At 41.6% G+C, this 19,147-nt stretch overlaps 1 protein-coding gene across 2 annotated transcripts in view; it reads right to left on the bottom strand.

The window, feature by feature from the left end:
- ILDR2 (immunoglobulin like domain containing receptor 2) overlaps positions 1 to 19,147 on the bottom strand; it is a 61,565-nt gene that overhangs the window by 27,922 nt on the left and 14,496 nt on the right. For both annotated transcript variants that reach the window (XM_037825440.1, XM_037825441.1), the window contains exons 2-3: positions 15,800 to 16,132; positions 14,768 to 14,887 (exon numbers count right to left, since the gene is read on the bottom strand). In XM_037825440.1, coding sequence (XP_037681368.1) covers positions 14,768 to 14,887; positions 15,800 to 16,132 — 453 coding nt within the window. The remainder of the gene's footprint in view (positions 1 to 14,767; positions 14,888 to 15,799; positions 16,133 to 19,147) is intronic.

Below are 19,147 nucleotides of genomic sequence, written 5' to 3'. Positions count from 1 at the left end.
GTTATTGGAGTTAAAGCCATTCAGAAAAGTGGATTTATACTGGAATCCTATATTTCTGAAAGTCATCTTGCTCCCAGCTTCTTGCCTAACAATTCCTAGGAAATGCTGGTGTCAGTTAGAAATGTTCTGTCCCTTTTTTCTTATTCTATTCTATCATATCCAATGAAGGTCTGATCTTAGAGACTACACAATTGCAGTAAATACATTCAAGATTTCAGTAGCACATTACCAACACTTGTGAATCACTGTCATTCTTCCTGGATTTGGTTTAAGAGTGGTAATTACAAGTTACTTTAATGTCTGAAAAAAGGATGGAAAGCAGACCCTGCAAATAGAGGGCTGCATTTATTCTTTTCAAACACCAGCTCAAACTACCGGTAGAAAATACAGTTTTCATGTAAACACTCAACAGTTTTTCCCAAACCTTGCAGATTCCATTGCTTTTAAGAAATTTCCACATGAACAGACCAAACGAAGCAGGCATACTAATAATATGTACATGCACACACACAAATGCCAGTTTTACAACATACTGTCATGAACTTCATGGCCAAATACACTCACATACTTTAGGTTGCATGATTAGGGTAGAAGCACACATTGTGAATAAAAAAAACTACACATCTTACCTATATAGCTCCCTATTTCAACTGTTTCCTGCCACTGACATCTTGAAATTATCCCCAATTGAACTCTTTGAGTGTATTCCTGGGAATAAGCTCACTTCTGGAATGTCTCCCATTCATTCATTCATTTAACAAATAAATATATATTGTGCCAGGTGCTGGAGACACAGAGAGGAACAAGATGTGGTCCCTACCCTTAAAGGGCTCACAGACTAGCCCTTGCTGCTTGTTCATCAGCCTGAGTATAAGAATCAGTTTTAGTTATCTGCCTCTGAATGACAAGACTTAATAAAGTCAGAAGGAATTTCTTCCTGCCAAATCCAACGTTCTCATCAACCTTTTTTGCATTTTTTGATGCCAAGTTCCACCTGGTCATGTCCTTCCCCTGGGGACACAGACTGACTGATTTCCTACCTCTGTTCTACCCATGGCATTACCTCTGGACATTTCACAACAAACCATGTCCTAGTGACATTTCCCCAAAGTTCTAATAGTCTTCTCTTGGTAGACCAGGCCCTTTAAGGCAAGGTTTACTTATCTTCTTTAGTAAAATAACCAGATAATCCAATTCTCAGCCTCCTGCTTTATTCAAATCCTTATCATATGCTCTACAAGACTTTGAAATATGGTCTGATAGAGCCCCATAAGCACACTGCATTGAAATGATGCTTCCTCCTCCCTAGGACCACTGTCCAGGACTTCATTAGAGCATTTTTGTTGTGTTGTACACATGCCTGAACTAGCAGACCTGAACCCCCTCCAGGGCAAGGACTGTGTTCTGCCCTTGGTACCTCCAGAAACCCAGCATGGAGAGGTACCTCACCCATGAGGATTATGATGGGTTTCCAGGAGCAAATCCCCATTGTTTGGTATGCTGGGTTTCTGGTTGGACTTCTGACCTGACACTCTTTATAGTGCCTTCTATGCAGATGGAAGTAGGTTCTTAATAATGTGACTATGAAGGAATCATTCATTCATCCATGTATCACAATTCTATGGATTGCAGAATGTCTAGTATCTATGGACTCAGGGCTCCATGCCAAGAGTCACTGAAACATCCAAAAATGCCATCTTGCTATATTGGGGGATGGACGTATTCCCCCTCCAAGTTGAGAACCACCAGCCTAGGGTATTTTTAATGCAACCATTACAGAGATACAATATAAATACAAATTTTAGCCAAAAAGGTTGTTTCTGTTTCTACTCTCACAGCTTAAATCCAAGCCTTGAATCCTTAAATTCCAGTCTTCAATCCTAAGAGGGAGTAGAGTGCAATGGAAGATACAGAAGTTCTGGACTTAGGACAGTCTTGTTTTCAGATCCTAGATCTACTACTGAATCACTCAGTGACAACAGACATGTGTTTAATGCATTGGAACTTACAAATAGTAGGGATAACAATACTTCCTTCATTCTTAGGATGTCACTACTGCCATTCATTCATTTCTTTGAACTTACTAGCCTGGAGTCTTCCTGGGGTTTGCCAATGTACTATATTAATGAACCCTCTGCTCAGGACAGTCAGGAATGCCTTTCCTCCCCAGCTCCTTGTGGTTCCGTTTTTCTTCCTTCTGTTTAATGCACATCAGGCTTCATCCCACATCCAAGCTTTCCTCAGATGCTCTAGCTCCATTTCCAGGGATCTACCATATCCACCCCCTGTTCTCTCAGCTCCTCACCTCCCCAGAATGCTTCTTTCCCATTTCTTTGAGGAGAACAGATGCTTTCTCTGGCCCTTTTAAGTGTTAAGTCGTTTCTATGGCTTTATTTTTAAGTGTTGTTTCTATGGCTATTTGGAATCCCAAATCGATTGGAAATTTCCCAAGGGTGCACACATCCCCATTTTATGCTATTTTCCCATGGCAACCATGCATTCAATAAACATAGTTCATGACAATCTACTACAAATGTGGATATAGCCTTCCTTTTTATATATATTTATAAACATTATATCTAAACAATTCATATGTTTAATTTTTTGAATGTTTTCTACATTTTAGTTCACTTCATATTGTAAACTCCTAGAGGAGAATAATTCTGACAGTGATTTTTCTCCATAAAATGGCTTGTATTAGACCATTTGCAATTAACTGTTAATAAATACTTTGGGCTTTTTGGCAGTGGTTTTAAGTCTGATGTAAGGCACTGACTTCTATTCACACAGAATTCTAGAATTAGATTCTATAGCTAGAAAGGCTCTCAGAGTCATCTAGCCCATATCCCATGCAATGTTTTCAGGAAACTGAGGTTCAAAGAGGCTAAGGATCTTCTCCAAAGTCACACAGCCAGCTAGCTATCAAGCCAGGAGTAGAATATGGGTCTCCTCATGCCCATCCCAATATTTTCCCCCCAATACCCCACTACCTGTGCTGGTTTGAAACTGTTATGGACCCCAGAAGAGCCATGATCTTTTAACCCAATGTTGTTGAGTAGAACCTCTTGATTGAGTGTTTCCATGGAGATGTGACTTACCCAACTGTGGGTAAGACCTTTGATTAAATTATTTCCATGGAGGTGTGGACTCCCCCCCCACACACAGGGTGGTTCTTGATTAGTTCACTGGAGTACTTAAGACAGCTCTAGAGCTGACACAGACACTGATGCTTGGAGATGCTTGAAGCTGAGGATAGAAGGACGTTTGGAATGCTAAGCTAAGAGATGAAGCACAGAGTTTGCCCCTGACAAGCTAAGAGAGGACCCCCACATGCTTAGACAGAAACGCCCTGAGAGAAAGAAGCAAGGACACACAAGAGCTGAGCAGGAGGAGCAAAGACAGAAGCCCAGAGACATTCTGGAGAAAGCCATTTTGAAACACAACCAGGACCAAAGGACCAGCAGACACCAGCCACGTGCCTTCCCAACTGACAGAAGTGTTCCAGATGCCATCAGCCTTCCTTCAGTGAAGGTATCCCCTTGTTGATACCTTAGAACTGTAAATTTGTAACCTAATAAATCCCCTTTATAAAAGCCAATCCATTTCTGGTATTTTGCATAACGGCAGCTTCAGCAAACCAAAACACTGCCCTTCAACATTTGTTTATCCTTAATTTAGAAATGTGCAGCAACTACTTTTTAGTCTCTCAGTATTTGCAGCGAACAACCCTTAAAATTGTTTGTGTTTGTGGTATTATTGCTCTACTTATATAATTAGAGAATAATTTTTAGATGTAGGAAATGTTGAGGATCATTGAAAAATCTCAGCACCTTTTAAAGTTGTGACCAGAAAATGATTACTGAATATATCATAACACAGTATGATCTAATTAAAAGGCAGTCAGCATGCTGCTACAAACTAATAATAAAAATGATTGCAAAGTACTCTGAATTTGCAAAGTGCTACAGTAATTCAAACCTTGCCCCCAATAAGTAGATGCAAAATAGTATTACTAATATAACACGCTAGAGTTGGCCTCAGATAAAATGAAAAAAACAACTGGCTGTGACTCAAAAATGATGTGGAGGAGGTTGGGATTTAATGGAAGGAGGAAATTGAGTTTCTCGGTGCCTGGTGTGATATCCTGAGTTCACTGCTCTATCCATCAGGTTTGCAAAGGCACCTCAGATACAAAGATACCGAGAATGTCTACTTAACAAGAACAACAAAAAAAGCCTGCACGGTCTCCCGCAGATATGAAGGGGCACACAGCTTGGTAGGTCTTGGATTGTCAGAATTCCTGCCCTTTCACGGCCAGTCCCCTCTCTTTGCGAGGGGCTTGACCATGAAGGCTTTCCCAGAGCTGTCTCATGAGAAGCCAATTCAGCAAAATCGGAGGCCCAGCTCCCGTGTGAACGCAAACCTGCACACTTGAATAGCGGCAGCTGGCTTTGGAAAAAAAAAAAAAATGAATGAAGGTCTCCTGCCCGGCTTTCAAGGGCTGCTGTTCTTTCTTTCCAGGGGCTGAGCCGATTTCTCGGTAACACCCACTCTCCCGCCTGCCCCCAGTTTTCTCCCCCTTTGCAGACCCCAAGCCCTTCCTTCCCTGCCGCTGGTTTCTCATCTTTAACGCCGCCGCCGCTGCGGGTTAAGTCGACTACAATGAAGCGCGCGGGCTGACCCAGCTGCTGCAGCTCCTGCCAGGGGTAACCACGGCAACCGCGGGGCGGGGGGGCGCCCGGCAGCCAGGAATGCGCACTGATTGAGGGCCGAGTTTCCTCCCACAGGGATGAGCAACAAGTGAAGCAAAAATAGTGAGGCGGGATAAAGGCCGGGAGCAGGGAGAGGCGGGGGCAGCTGGGGGAGGGGGGAAGAGGACGCTATATTCACAGGGCAGGACGGGGTGGCTGATGGGTTAGGTAAGGGAAAATGCCTTCAAGTCCTCATTCGTTCTCATAACAACCAAGGGGAGTGAAGATGAGCAACTGATGTCCCGTATGATTAAAAAATCTTCTGGCAAAATTTTCAGTGAACAACTATTACGTCAGCCCACCATCTCTTTGGGGGGCCCCTTTGCTTGGTTCAAGCAGATGAATGGAGATGTGCCTATCCATAGGTCCCCGTGAATAAAATGCCTTTCAGCAAGGGTTCAGCAAGTGAAGATGAGCTGACACTAATTTGTCCAGGCCTGTGGATCTTTTCTCCTCAATCAAAAGAATACCCTTCAAGGTGGTCATTATCCAAAGATGGGGTGACCATTCATACCAGTTTGCCTGGACAGTCTCAGTTTATGACCCTTGTCTTGGCATAATTATTAAGAATCCCTCCTTTTCAATCTCAAAAGTATCCTAGTTTGGACAACAAATTACAAGGTCACCATATCTGAAGTCTTGCCATCCAGACTCACCCAGACCCTAATCCAAGTCTTAGGTGGTCTCCAAACCCCTCTAGACCTGTAATTAACTAAGGGTTATCCACTGAGAAACGAGGGCTTCCAGCAACAACCAAAATATAGCAACCAAAATATAGCATGCTGGGATAGAATGCCCTGAAATCCATTAGCGGGAAGATTTCCACAGGGCTGATTAGGGTCACCACTGGCAAGGCACAGCACAGATGTCATTGAGAAAATGTGAATCTATTAGCAATAGGATTGCCAACTCACAGATGGCCCATTAAAGCTTCTGCCCATGCTACTGGCTAAAGGAAAGTTGATTTGCTCTCTAGCAAAAGTTCCTGAAAACAGAGGATTCCCTCATTAGGGATGACACAATAGCTATGAGATGTAGATTTGTGGGGAGGGGTGAGAGAAGGGAACTAACATTCAAGTTCTTATTATGTGTCATTTAATCCTCACAATCGGTCTTCCATGTTACTCTTTATTACCCCTCCTCCATTTTTACAGATAAGGAACCAGAAGCTCATAGACATTGACTTGCAAGGTCATATTAAAGTGTTCAGTCCAGGCCCATCAGACCCAAAACCCATGCTGTTCACAATGGACCTTATCCAGGATCCAGAGTGACCTTTGGTCAAGATCAGTGTTTTGCAACCTGGGCACTATATTTTGGGCTGGATAATTCTTTGCTGGGCAGTGGGAGGAGTGTCCTGTGCATTGCAGTATGTTTAACATCACTGCCAGGAGCACCCGTCAAGTTGTAACAACTAAAAATGTTTCTAGACTTTGCCAAACGTCTCCTGGGGATAAAATTGCCCTTACTTGAAAACCAATGACCTAGATATTTAATATCCAAGTACAGTTTTAATCTTCTCTTGTATTGTTCTTTAATCGCTTCAGAAGTATCACTTTTATCCTCACCAAAAGATTGTAATTTTTATAGGGACAAGACATATCATTTATTTATTTTGTATCCTCGCAGTACTAGGGCCATAGTCAGTATACAGAAATTACTAGTTAAATTCAAATCATACTTGAAGCAAAACTGACTCCACTCCACGGTGCCTTTCAAAGAACAAGGTTGAGATTATACGATAGTGGTCTGAAGCCATAGGAGACTTCTTGCAAAGAGGAAGGGGCATACCACAACCCCACTTGACTTCTCATACAGCAGAATGCTTGTTATTGACCATCATTAACTGGAACCAGATTCCTGCTGATGCCTGGCTAACTTTTCAGGCACATTATCCCCATCACCCCACCTCCCCTTCTCCTCTACCCTTTGATATATTTTTCTGGTTCTTCTGAAAAACAAGACCAATAGAGGCATCCAGGTGAGCACAGGGCAGAGCAGGTGAGTACCAGGAAAGGACTGAGGAACAGGGAATGAGGGCTGAGGCCTGAGAATTCCACCCCTCATATATTTTCTCTCTCCTTTCGTGTAAGGCATGCGTTATCTGAGCTCTCCTGGAGATCTGAAGGCACAGGTGTCCACTGAAAACAGAAAGGATGATTCCCATTCTTCTAGGGGAATAAACCTCACTTAAAGTCTTTCCTGTGGGGCCAGGACACCTGACATATAATCCAGTGCACAAATGAAAATGTGGGCTCAACCCAAATCAGAGGATGTTCCAAAGGTATAACCTCCAGATTTATGGGCAGAGTGTGGCTCTGTAATTAATTCCTTCTCTCCCTTCTGCCAGCAATAAACTTTTTCTTTCTTTCCCCCCAATTCTTTTTCCCTCTTCCTCTGTTTGTAAATCTTCAGGAAAACAGCAGCAGCCACTCTCAGAGATCAAAGTTTTAGCAGGCAACAAAGACCTCCGAGGAGGCTGTTACCATGGGAACTCGTGGAGCTGAGGCCCTTTCAATCGGCAAATCTCCTTGGTTAGCAGCACCAAGGCTGGGGCTGGCAAATAGGAAGAGGAGGGGGAGGGAAACCTTGGCAACAAGTGGCCCTTCTAAACAGCATGAACTAAAGTCATGGGGGTGGGAGGCGGGACGGGATTCAAACTGAGGCAGCAGTGACACATGGGAGGATGCTAGAGCATCTCTACACAGCCTTAGGAAATATGTTCCCGTCAAAAATCACTAAAGGCAACTGGAAGTTCTGAGATGTCCCCTCCTAAGAATTCACTGGTTTCTTATTATGTCCTGAATGGCTTTTTAACACCAATAGGCAGAAAGGTTTATTTTCAACCAGAATAACAATTGCAGGCATAGTACTGTGAATAGCTTGATTAAAAAAAGGAAATCCGTGCACAACTCCAGCTTTATTTTCTAGCCTGTTTCTTCACCCTTTGTCTAGGTTATATACTCTAGTTCTGGGTAAGTCACAGGAGGAGAGGGAAGGAAAAACAGAAGCATGACAGGAAAACAAAGGTTAACTCTGTGGCACGACACTCATGGGGAAGAATCCATCCCAAGTTAGCGCCCACTCAGAGGGACCTGCTGACCTACCTATTTCTGGCCTCCTGGAAGAGCACTGCATTTGACCCATCAAGAAACAGAAATTGATGTTTCTAATAAATTCCACAAAATGGTAACAGTGTTTCTTTTGCCTGCCTGGAATTCTTCTCTTCTTCATTTGGAAACAGCTTCCCAATTGTCCTTTAGGAAGCTACCTGTTTTCCCTTTTCTTTTTAGTTCATTTGGTTTAGTTGGAGCTGGTTGTATACTATGTCCCTACACATACACATACACACACACACACACACACACACACACACACACACACACACACCCAACAAGAGGACTTTTGCTGAAGTTTACGGAGGAAAAAGTGCTCTATCCTCCTGAGATCAAAGGTGCTACAGATCATAAGCCTGGACCTGCTGAGGAGAGACATGGAGAAAGCCAACCTGGGAACAAAGTGAGCACCAAAGAGAGCAGAGCCAAGAGAGGAGGAGGCAGAGATTCTTGAAAACATAATCTGAACACCTGGATTCAGCTATGCATGATTCACCTGGACTTAGATACCTGAGCCAAAAAGTTCCCTTAAGCCACTTGGAGTTTCTGCTCCTTACAACCAAAAGAGTTCTGAGCAATACAACGGTTGCCTCTGAGTAGTGAGATTTGAGGAGAGACTTTCTTCTTTTGTACTGTTCTGTTTTATTTGAAATTTTTACAATAGGCATGCAACATTTTTTCTAAAACAGAAACAATATCAAAACAAAACAACAGTATTTGAAGCATCATTCTATATAGAGACTTGATTTAAATAAAGTCAAAATCAGAGGAAGGCCATCTTGTTTATTCTCATTTTTGAGACAAGAGAAGCTGTTTCATGTTTAAAGCTCATCATAGGGGGAGTTTCCATAATTTCCCTCAATTGCCCACAATTTCCAAAAATTGTTATTTGCCATTAGGGAAATCTTCCCTCACTTTAAGCTAAACACTCCTTGGCTCACGTCCTCTTATTCTATTCTCAGTCAGTGTAGACACAGGAGGTGTCTTCATCCAGCCACATTTCCACCAGGGCCCTTTTCCTCTTTTTTCTACTTGAAGGCCCTTGAAAACAAGCTACCACGTGGGACGTCAGAAAGAAGGGGTCAGGCCCTCATATTGTGCATACAAAGAAGTGAGAATAAGGCGAGCTCCTTTTAGATTTTAAAATAATAATTTCCCTGCTGGAGGCTTCCTGAAATGGTGAAGTCCTTTTCCTGCCAGCTGGAGCTGCCCCAGGGAACTTTATTCCTATCCAAACAGTGGCATGGTTCCAGGGTATAAACAGCCTGTCCTTGCCACTGATCCTAGACCAATGTCTAATCTCAGGGTGGCAGATTTTTTGACACCCCCACCTGCTGTGATTGTCTGCTGGTATGGCCCTCCAATCCCAAAAGTTTGTCTAAATATTTCTAAGTTACCTGTTGCTGTCATCTCCAAGCACCCAAAATACTGTGTGCATTTCCAACTTCAGAATGATTTTACCTTCTGAATCATCAAAAAGAGATGAAAGGGTGTTCAGTATAGTTTTTGTGTTTAGTGTTGCATCAGTGGTTTTCCTCCCATTTCTATGAATCACATGTCTTTGGATACTTCTAAAACTTGAGAAACATCTACAGAGATGGAAGGAGGGATGGGTCATGTTCCAGGGGAAGGTGTCCAGTGGCGACAAGAACAACTAGACTTTGAAGTAAGTACGGGCCTAGGTCAAAGGTTGTAGGCAGTTTCACTAAGAAATAAAGTGAAACACTAGCGCAAACCTGGGGCAACTAAAAATCATGATCCATGGCCTTAAGCAGCAACTGCATTTTTTGCAAGGCTTTTCCAGGGGAGCATTTTATAGCTTCTTAATACAGACAGACAATGTGGTATTGTGGAAGAGGATGAGGCTAGGAATCAGAACATTTGGGTTTGACCATCCACAATATTCTTTAAGGGAATATTAGTCATAAAATATGAACATTAATTTCTTCACTCAGAAAAATGAGAAAAATAATGCCTGCCCTTCTACTTTTCAAGGTTATTAGAGAATAATTTCATGAACTTTAACTTATTATTAGTGTACATTAATAGTACACTAGTAGTACATTAGTAGTACATGTAGTAATGGCATCACTTTGGTGGACATTTGCTACTTTTTGGGCATCTTACAACCATTCTTCCTTTTTTTTTAACAGTGCCCTAATTTACTTTGGGGAATTAATTCTTCTCTACATTTGATGGACTAGCCATCAAAAGCTCCTGATCTTCCAAGGCTAAGTGGTGGACACCTGTCCAAACAGGGCCAATTGGATTCTCTTTCCTGAGATTTTAATTCTTGAGTGGGAAAATACAAGAACAGAAACAAAACAAAACAACAACAACAAAAAAAACACTGAGTTGATTTTTCCTGGCTATGGATCCCTAAAGAGATTGTCCATCAGTTCCTGCTACATTGACCCTGGATCATCTTTGGTAGGACAGAAACTGTGCTGTCTTCATCAAAGTATTTTATTTTCTTCCTGGGCACACATAAAATGACAGTAGAAGTGATCTATGCCACCACCAAACATGGCCCCTAAAAAGTCCTATATGATCTTCCCCTGTCTCCCTCTCTCCCTCTCTCCCTCTCCCTCTCCCTCATCTGTGAAACCTGGAACAAAGTGTCCAGGAGCCAAACAATGGAGAAGTCTAGATCCCTATGACACCACTTGGAAGGGAGCTACCCAGGTGAGCCTCCTAACACACATCTAAGACAAGATGAAGCAATAAACCTTTATGGTGGTGAATGGCTGAGGTTTTAGGGTTGTTTTTACAGAAGCTAGAAATACACTAACTCTAATACACTAATCTTTTCTAAGGCTGGTTCTCCAGCCATCCTTTCAATTTTGATATCCTTCCAATAAATTCCCTTTCTGCTTATGTTAGCCAGAGCCTATTTCTATTTCTTTCAACCACAGTCCCTGATGGATCTATCACTAGTAATAATAACTTAAATAACCAAATAAATAATTATGAACAATGAGATTATTCTATCTCATTTGAATGTGTAGAGGCTTATGGTATTGACACTTTACAAATCAACAAATATATACTCAGCATTGGCTAACATTTAAGATAGACTAGGTAAGTATAATTTATAGATTCTACTCATTTATCATCTTAAAAAACATTCACCAAGGCTTCTATATTCTAGACACCATGCTTGGTATTGCAGATAGAAAGAAGAATGAAAACTGGTCCTTGCTCTGAAGTGCTCACAGTCCAGTGCTATTGAGAAGGTTCCCATTTTGTGGGGAAATCAAGACAAGAATACATGCGGTATCAATGTTACTATTCACACCAAGTAAAACTGGTATAGAAGACCAAGAGGTTTTGTCCTTGGCCCTCCTACCACTGACTTTATAAAATCTTCCTGAGTGACCCATCTATTCTTTCACAGTTTTGACTATCACTCATAATCCTCAAAGCTATTATCTCTAATCCTCACTTCTCCCGTGAGTTCCAGACTTGCACTGTTAATTGTTAACTACACATCTCCACACGGGTGTCCTGCAGGCACCTCATATTCAACATGTGCAAAGACAAACTCATTCTCCTGCCTTCTAAACCTACTTTTCCACTTGCATTCTTTCTTAGTTAACGGAATGCCTACCCAGCTGGCTAGAAATCATGGGGTCCTCTAACTCATCTCTCTCCTTTCCTTTGCACATTAGTCACTAAGATTCATTGTTTCTCTACTGTCTTCTCTCAATTCACTACTCTGGTTCAGAATCTCATAACCTTTCAGCCATGCTGCTGCCAGAGTTCCAAAACTGATCCGTCAGCCCTAGTCTCCTCTCCCAAGTGCATCATCTACCCCACTGCTGATTACTGTATTGTCCCTGAGATCTAATCTCATTCTTTTGTTAATGTTTCTTCATAGGCTCCCCAAAATCATCAGGATGAAGTTCAAACTTCTTAGTCTGTCTTCTAAGACACTTCACAATCTTGCTCCACCAACTTTTCCATTTAACCTCTGTTAGCATAATGAGGAAACCAAATTTTTCTTAACTTTGCCTCTAACTTACCCTTTAACTCATCTTTCCTTACTGATTCACCATCTGAAATTCCAACCAGCTTTCTACTCCCCATCTGATGATCATTTTCAGGAAAAGTTAAAGTGATAAACTCATTCAAGTCATCATCAATAGTTCCTTCTCCTTACTCTGGTGGGATTAGTCCCTTGAGCCCTGATTGAAAAAGATCACAGCTTATTCCCTCTAACTGCCTTGAAAATGCACATCTCCCTGTATGTTTTTATAAACCAATCTGTATCCCCTTTTATCTCTGTCATGAGGATCAAATTCTTGGGAGGCCATTTTCTCATTTATCAAGGTAGCCACATCACTCATATCCAAGGATTTTAGAAATGAAATAAAGCCCAAAAGTAACTTAGCTGAGTACCTTTTCCTATGCATAAGTGCCTGATATAATAACTCTGACAAGAAATTTTCCACCCTGTTGAATACCTCCAGGGACATAGAAGTCACTCCTGAGACCACCTATTCCATCTTTACATGTCTCCAGCTGTTAACAGTTCTTCCTTCACACTGAAATTGCTCTGATTTTACCCAGCCACACAGTCAGAGTAAGTTTCCAATCTCTTCTACACAATTTCACTTCAGATGGCTGGAGATACTCCCCATGCCCTGTTCCAAGTCCTCCTTCACTAAACCAAATCCTCCCTATAGATCTTGGAGGCTGCAATTAGTAAACTGTGGACCCAGTTATCTTCCCACTAAAGGCCCTCATTCCCTTGGGGGCTGACCTCTTAAATCAGGTTGCTCACCTGGTCTCATATAAAAAAAATACCTAACAAATAGGCCTGAAGAATATAACAACTAAACCAGAATTTTTAAAACTGAACATATTTTGAAACATTTAATATGGAGTGTCAAGATAAAGAAGACTAAGAATTGTGATTTCTCTAAATGCATTTGGAAACTAAATACAGTACTTTATGTACCCAGAAAATTCCCACAGATTTTATACTAACCCCTTTAAATAAATAACACAGCCAGAATTGCCCTAAAAAGTTTACAAGACAAATTTATTACACTTTGAACATTTCTAAATAATGTGGAACATAGCAGAATTATGGGTTTCCCCTCCCCAAGAATTCTAGTTCATATCCATTTATTTCATAGATATGCTGCTTCAACTGTGATGAGTTTTGATTTGCAGCCTTCTCAGTTTTCCTTTACAATTTTTTGGTTTCTGTTCTTCATCTTTCCTCCCATCATTGATGATCATTTCTTCTGTGCCTTCCTTTCACCCACCTTTCAGCTGTTGACCCTTTTTTGTCCTAGGAATAGCATCTTCACACAAGTTGCTTTGTATGTTTTGATCCAGAGGAATGTCCTTCATATACTTTAGCACATCCCCAGAAGATAAGGCTTTCACTCTATTCATTTTGCCACATTTGCAGAACAGGGACCAAATTATTTAAAGTGGTTTTTACCTGGCTTCCTTTTCCTGCACAGGCAATTACCTCTCTGCAAATGGCTGCACTGGCCAAATAACTGTGTTCACAATTAGTTAATTGCAGTCTCAATGAACCACTTGTTCCTTCAAACTTGGCCATTAGAGATGTGTGATTAAGCATAAATTTATCTTCTTATTCCCTTCTGGTTTACTGAGTCACAGCAGATCCCAAATCTGATTTCCCTGTGTTCTTTTGCAATGCTGAAATATGCCTTTCACTTTTTTTATTTCTTTTTAAATATCTATCATGTTTCCATTCTTGTACAAATCACAGCAATTACACTTTATATATTGGACACAAGGATTATGTAGTTGAATTAAGTCAACACTCTAACAGTGTAGACCATTGTTACCTTAATCCATTTTGCAAAAGACAAAACTAGAGTGGCAGAAAAAGAGCTGCTTTGCTAAAATCACACAGTCACGATAGAGGCTAAACCTAAAATCCTAAAAAGTGAATACCACTTTCTCCCTGAGGATTCAGTTTCCACATGGGGTAAAACCAACCTTCAACCCCATTTGCCTGTAAAAGAAAGTACCATTTGAACAAATCGCTGTCACCTGGTTTCTTGGAAGCTACCAAAAAAAATGTAATTTCTTTTGAAAGACGTCTTAAGTGTATCCTGAAATACCTTTTCTCCCACAATTAACAGTTTTTCTTCTCAATTTCTGTTTTATTCTAATGTTATTATTCAACCAACATTTATACAGCATGGAATATATGCTCAAGTGTCAGCTTCATACAATGAGATCATCTCCCGCCGACACTCCTCCAATCCATGACAGAGGAAAAGTAGCCAAAAGTAATGAATTTTCACTTATGAAGAAATTAATATTAATAAGGATTATATACATTTGATTTGAGAGTGACTCAGATACTTTTAGGTTTCAAGAAATTTGCCTTCCAGTTAAACACCAACATCCTTCCTCAACAGTTCTCTTCATTGGGCATCTTTTGCTATAAACTCTCCAGTTTACAGGCATCTTTCCTTCTTATTATCTTAAGTGGAGGTAACTGGATGGGGAAATATTCCTGATGTTCAGGAGAACCTGACACACAATGAATTCTTACCTCTCAGTAGTCTCTAACCTGCTTTAAAGGCATTTTATTCAAAAATTCAAGACTAGTAAAAAATAAGAGAAGAGAGGAATCAGGGTTAAAGGTGAAAATGGAAAAGAGCAAAAATAAAACTAAGTAAGCAGAAGAAACATTCTGAACAATGCTAAAAAGGGGACTACAGCCTCCAAGAAACAAGACAATAAATATAGCTACTGCTCTATTCTAAAATGAGCATATTCTAAAATGAGTTTGTTTCTGCACAAAGCTAAAGATTGTGTATGCAACTTACTGGTATACACAGGCAGGAGATGTGACGCAATGTGTCTAAGAAGAATATATTGCTAATGGCTTTCACTTACCCAACACAAGCAGTTCCACTGAGTCCTCATTTTTCCCCTCCAGGTCATCAGGGGTGGTGATTATACAGTAATAGAGTCCACTGTCTCCCCACATGAGTTTTCCAATCTGAAGATCTGCATCTGATATCACAAAAAAAAGGATCCAGTCCTCAAACTCTGCTATCTGAATGAAAAATATTGAACATGGAGGGGTGGGGATGGGAGTGGGAGGGTGGCAGCTTCTGGGGTTTCTGCAAGGTTTGATTTCTTTATCTGGGTAGTGGTCGAAAAGGTGTCTACTTTATTTAAAACAAACAAACAACTACAACAAATAACAAAAACTAGAATTGCTGGGGCTGGCAAAATAACATAACTGGAAACTGGTTCATTCTCTCCAATTTCAGGAGTAGGAGATTGCTCTGAACCAGGCCTGGAGAGGCTCCTGAGAGCCAGATAAATTCCAGAATTATTCTGGACTCCTGGAAATGAGCTGACTTCACAGGAGTTCTCCAAAATTTGAATGATCCAATAGGTCATGCCAGACCCCGATGGCCTTTCCTTGTCCAAAGCTTTAGAAGCAGGAGAGAAGAGGAATTGATGCAAAGCCATCTGCAGCTTGGGCCATGGCATCCACCTGGCTCACAACCATATTCTTTCTCCCAGTGGAGGAACTTCTTAGGGAAGGCTGCTTTCTGAGTTCGGGGAATAGCCATAAAGGCTGATGCCAAGGTAAAAGATGTTTGGCTGAAGAAGTTCTTTCACTAGAACCCATTTCAATTCAGTTCTGAAAACCTGCCTGTGAGACTGGAGGTCAGGCCCTGGGAAGACTAATTCCAAAGCTTACCTCAGTCTTCTCTAGATTCTACACCCTCTACCCTTCCTCCCCCTACCAGCTCATCAAAGCCATCTACTAGGTCTCTTGATGCTCCTGCCTTCCATAGAATAAAAATCTTGAGGGCTTGGAAAGGGTGAGAGGCTGACAGCCCCCTGTCTCGGGAAAGAATGGAACTAACCTCCTCCTGTTCCCTTAGATTCAAAACGGGGTATTCTTACCGTGAACAATCGTGATCTCTCTGCCCCTGTAGAAGTCTCCCAGGGTAACAGTAGAGCCTTGTTTTGAAGCTACCACTCGGACAGTCCTTCTGCTGTCTAAACAATCCAGGTAGGGGTCCCATTCCAGGTTTCTCTTGCTGAGAGGCTGGGCCCGGGGAGAGGACATGCCCAAGGATTCCCCCATACGATCCTGGCAGTAGGATTTGAACTTCCACTGCACAACTGCAGGTTGATGGGAGGACGTGGAAAAGTGGCAGCGTAGCACGGTGGGCTGGAAGAGCATGGCCACCTTCTTCTTTTCAGGCACTGTGACCTGAAGGCCTTCAGCCATGGCTGCAAAACAGAATCAACATGTCCAAATGGGACCCATAGCTCTGACCTCACCTCACCACTCATTTCCACCTCACCTCTCTAACTTGTTCCTCCCCTGGTTTTCTCCATCACAATTAATGGCATCAATATACATCTAGTTGCCTTTTCCAGAAACATGCCCTCACCTCCCATATTCAGTCAGTCACTAAGTCATGTCAACTTGATCTCTTAACATATTTAATATTTTTCCCTCCTCTTCAACTCTACATACATTATTTTCGCCTCCTCATTTCTTTTGCTTACAATATTATGATCATCTCTTGTCTGTTCCCCTGCCTGCAGTCTGCCCATCCTGTACATTCTCCTTGCTATTCTCCCTGCTTTCTAATTTTGACAGTTGTGGCTCTTCTTCTTAAAACCCGTTGCTCATCCTCCATGGCCTTCGAGATAAGTTCCAAGTCCCTTAGCAAGGCATTCAAGTATTCCATCATCCAGCAACTCTTGCCTCCCTGGCTTCAACTCTTGTACCACATCTCTTTTTTAACCCCAAGATCTAGAAATACCAAACAACTACCAGTTTCCCCAAGTGGGCCACGCTGTTTCATACCATTTCAAGGATGCTTTTTTCCTCACTTATTTCTCTGGGAAATTCTTTTCTATCTTTCAAAACCCATTCAAAGGCTTCTTACAAAGCCTTCTTTGACCAATCAGTTTATCATTTCCTCTTTCATGCCATCTGTATACCCAGCATTCTGCACTGAAATTTACTATAGTAATTTTGCAAGTATTTATTTTCATGCAAATAGCAAAAAAAAAAGCTCTATCATACTATCAGACCTGTTGTCAGGTAAGGAATGTGTCTTATCTTGCTGCCCTGGCTTGCAAAGCACATAGATACCTGTGCCAGTTTGAAAGTATTATGTCCCCCAAATGCCATTATCTTTAATGTAGTCTTGTGTGAGCAGACCTATCAGTGTTAATTAGATTGTAATTCTTTGAGTGTTTCCATGGAAACGTGCCCCACCCAACTTTGGGTGATGACTCTGATTGGATAGTTTCCATGGAGGTGTGTCTCTGCCCATTCAGTGTGGGCCTTGATTAGTTCACTGGAGCACTATATAAGCTCAGACAGAAGGAGCGAGCTTGCTACAGCCAAGAGGAACACTCTAAAGTATGCCCAGAAGCTGAGAGAGTTATTGCAGTTTGAAGATGGCCATTGAAAGCAGACTCTTGCTCTGGAGAAGCTGAGAGAGGACAAATATCCCAAGTGCCACTAAGGGTGACATTTTTGAGGAACTGCAGCCTAGAGAGGAACATCTTGGGAGAAAGCCATTTTGAAACCAGAACTTTGGAGCAGACACCAGCCATGTGCCTTCCCAGCTAACAGAGGTTTTCCGGATGCCACTGGCCATCCTCCAGTGAAGGTACCCGATTACTGATGTGTTACCTTGGACACTTTATGGCCTTAAGACTGTAACTGTGTAACCAAATAAACCCCCTTTTATAAAAGCCAATCCATCTCTGGTGTTTTGCATCCCAGCAGCATTAGCAAACCAGAATAATACCCAACAAATATTTAATAAATAATGACAGTGAAGTCAGAAGGTAAGACTTCAGGAGGAAGTTACTTCCCTTCCAGCTGGTGACTAAGCAAAGGGGACAGAGATGAAGGGGAAAAGAAGGCTTTGAGAAAAATGGAAAATTTCAGATCAAAAGCAGTAGACTAAGTTCAAAAGCTAAGCTTTGAAGGGTAATCAAAAAAGAAAAAAAAAAAAAAAGGCTAGAAAGTGAATGAGAAGTTTAAGTGGTGAAAGGAACCAGCCCGAGGCTTGGTGTTCAAAAAAAGAGGGAAATTTTTGTGACCAGAGGAGTGTTTGAGAGGCAAAGGATCTTTATGAACTCAATAGTAAGATCTAGAAATTCCAAGCAAAGAGGACATAACTTCCTCAGTGAATGGCAGAGTCAAAGAGTTTCTAGCTTAATCTGAGGTTAGAAGTAGAAATAGATTCAGAACGAGGCATTAAAAAAAAAAAAAATGAATAGAAAGACATGCTAAAGAGGTTTGAACTGAATCCAGGAACCTGGCAAATCCGCTTCAGGCAGGTTAAAGGAGACAGTTTCCCCCCTGGAACTACAGGGTGGACTTGGGACATGTAAGAAAGGTGCACTATTTCCTTGGAGTGTCTCCTTTCCTTTCTTAGTGCCAATGCTCACAATGATATCCTACAGAACAAACCCACTCTCACAGCTCAAATAAACACTTACTTATGAATTCTCCTCCTTACTAACGCACCCTTGACAAGGACAAGATACCATATTTGTACTCAGATCTTCTGTTTTCCAGACCAGTGTCTCTTTTCAATGAGACTCTTCGTATGAAAAAGTTAGGTTCCAATTCCTGTTAGAAAGAAAAGCTTTCTGCATTTGGTGGAATTTGGAACTGAATGCAACAGTATTTGAGATTTATCAGCAGAGGGTTTTGGACCTACCACGTGCTCAATAGCTTTCCATGGCATGAACAAAGGAATGCATGAGCTAATGAATGCCTAAAAATATAGGAATTTCTAGGACTTTGCAGAGAAAACTGGTAAAATGAGTCATGGATAGTGTGGCATAGTAAAATATCTTTGGCATCAAATAGGCAGGGCTTTCCCTCTCATCTGGTCATATACCAGCTATGAGGCCTTAATGAAGTCTCAAACTCTCTGGGAATCATTTTCTTCATCTATAAAGTGAGCATCATAATCATTACTGACAGTGATATTAACAAACATTATTTTATTGGGTGCCTGCAGAGGACTCTATAGCAGAGCCCTGTAACTGGCAGAGAATAGATTCTCAAATGCCTGTCCTCCGTCTCCTTTCCCGCCTTCCCCTTCACCTCCCATTCTGAGGCTCCTGAATCTCAATGACCATCTAGCATCAAGTTTGATCGCAGCCAGATTACACAGATTGGCTCCATCAAGGGAAAATAATTCCCATCTGGAAGCTCACTGAAGAATACCCAGTTCTCAGGCTCTGCTTCTTCCAGCCAGG

This window comes from Choloepus didactylus, chromosome 2 (assembly GCF_015220235.1).
Source record: "Choloepus didactylus isolate mChoDid1 chromosome 2, mChoDid1.pri, whole genome shotgun sequence".
NCBI lineage: Eukaryota > Metazoa > Chordata > Mammalia > Pilosa > Megalonychidae > Choloepus > Choloepus didactylus.
This window is presented reverse-complemented; position numbering and strand designations above follow the sequence as displayed.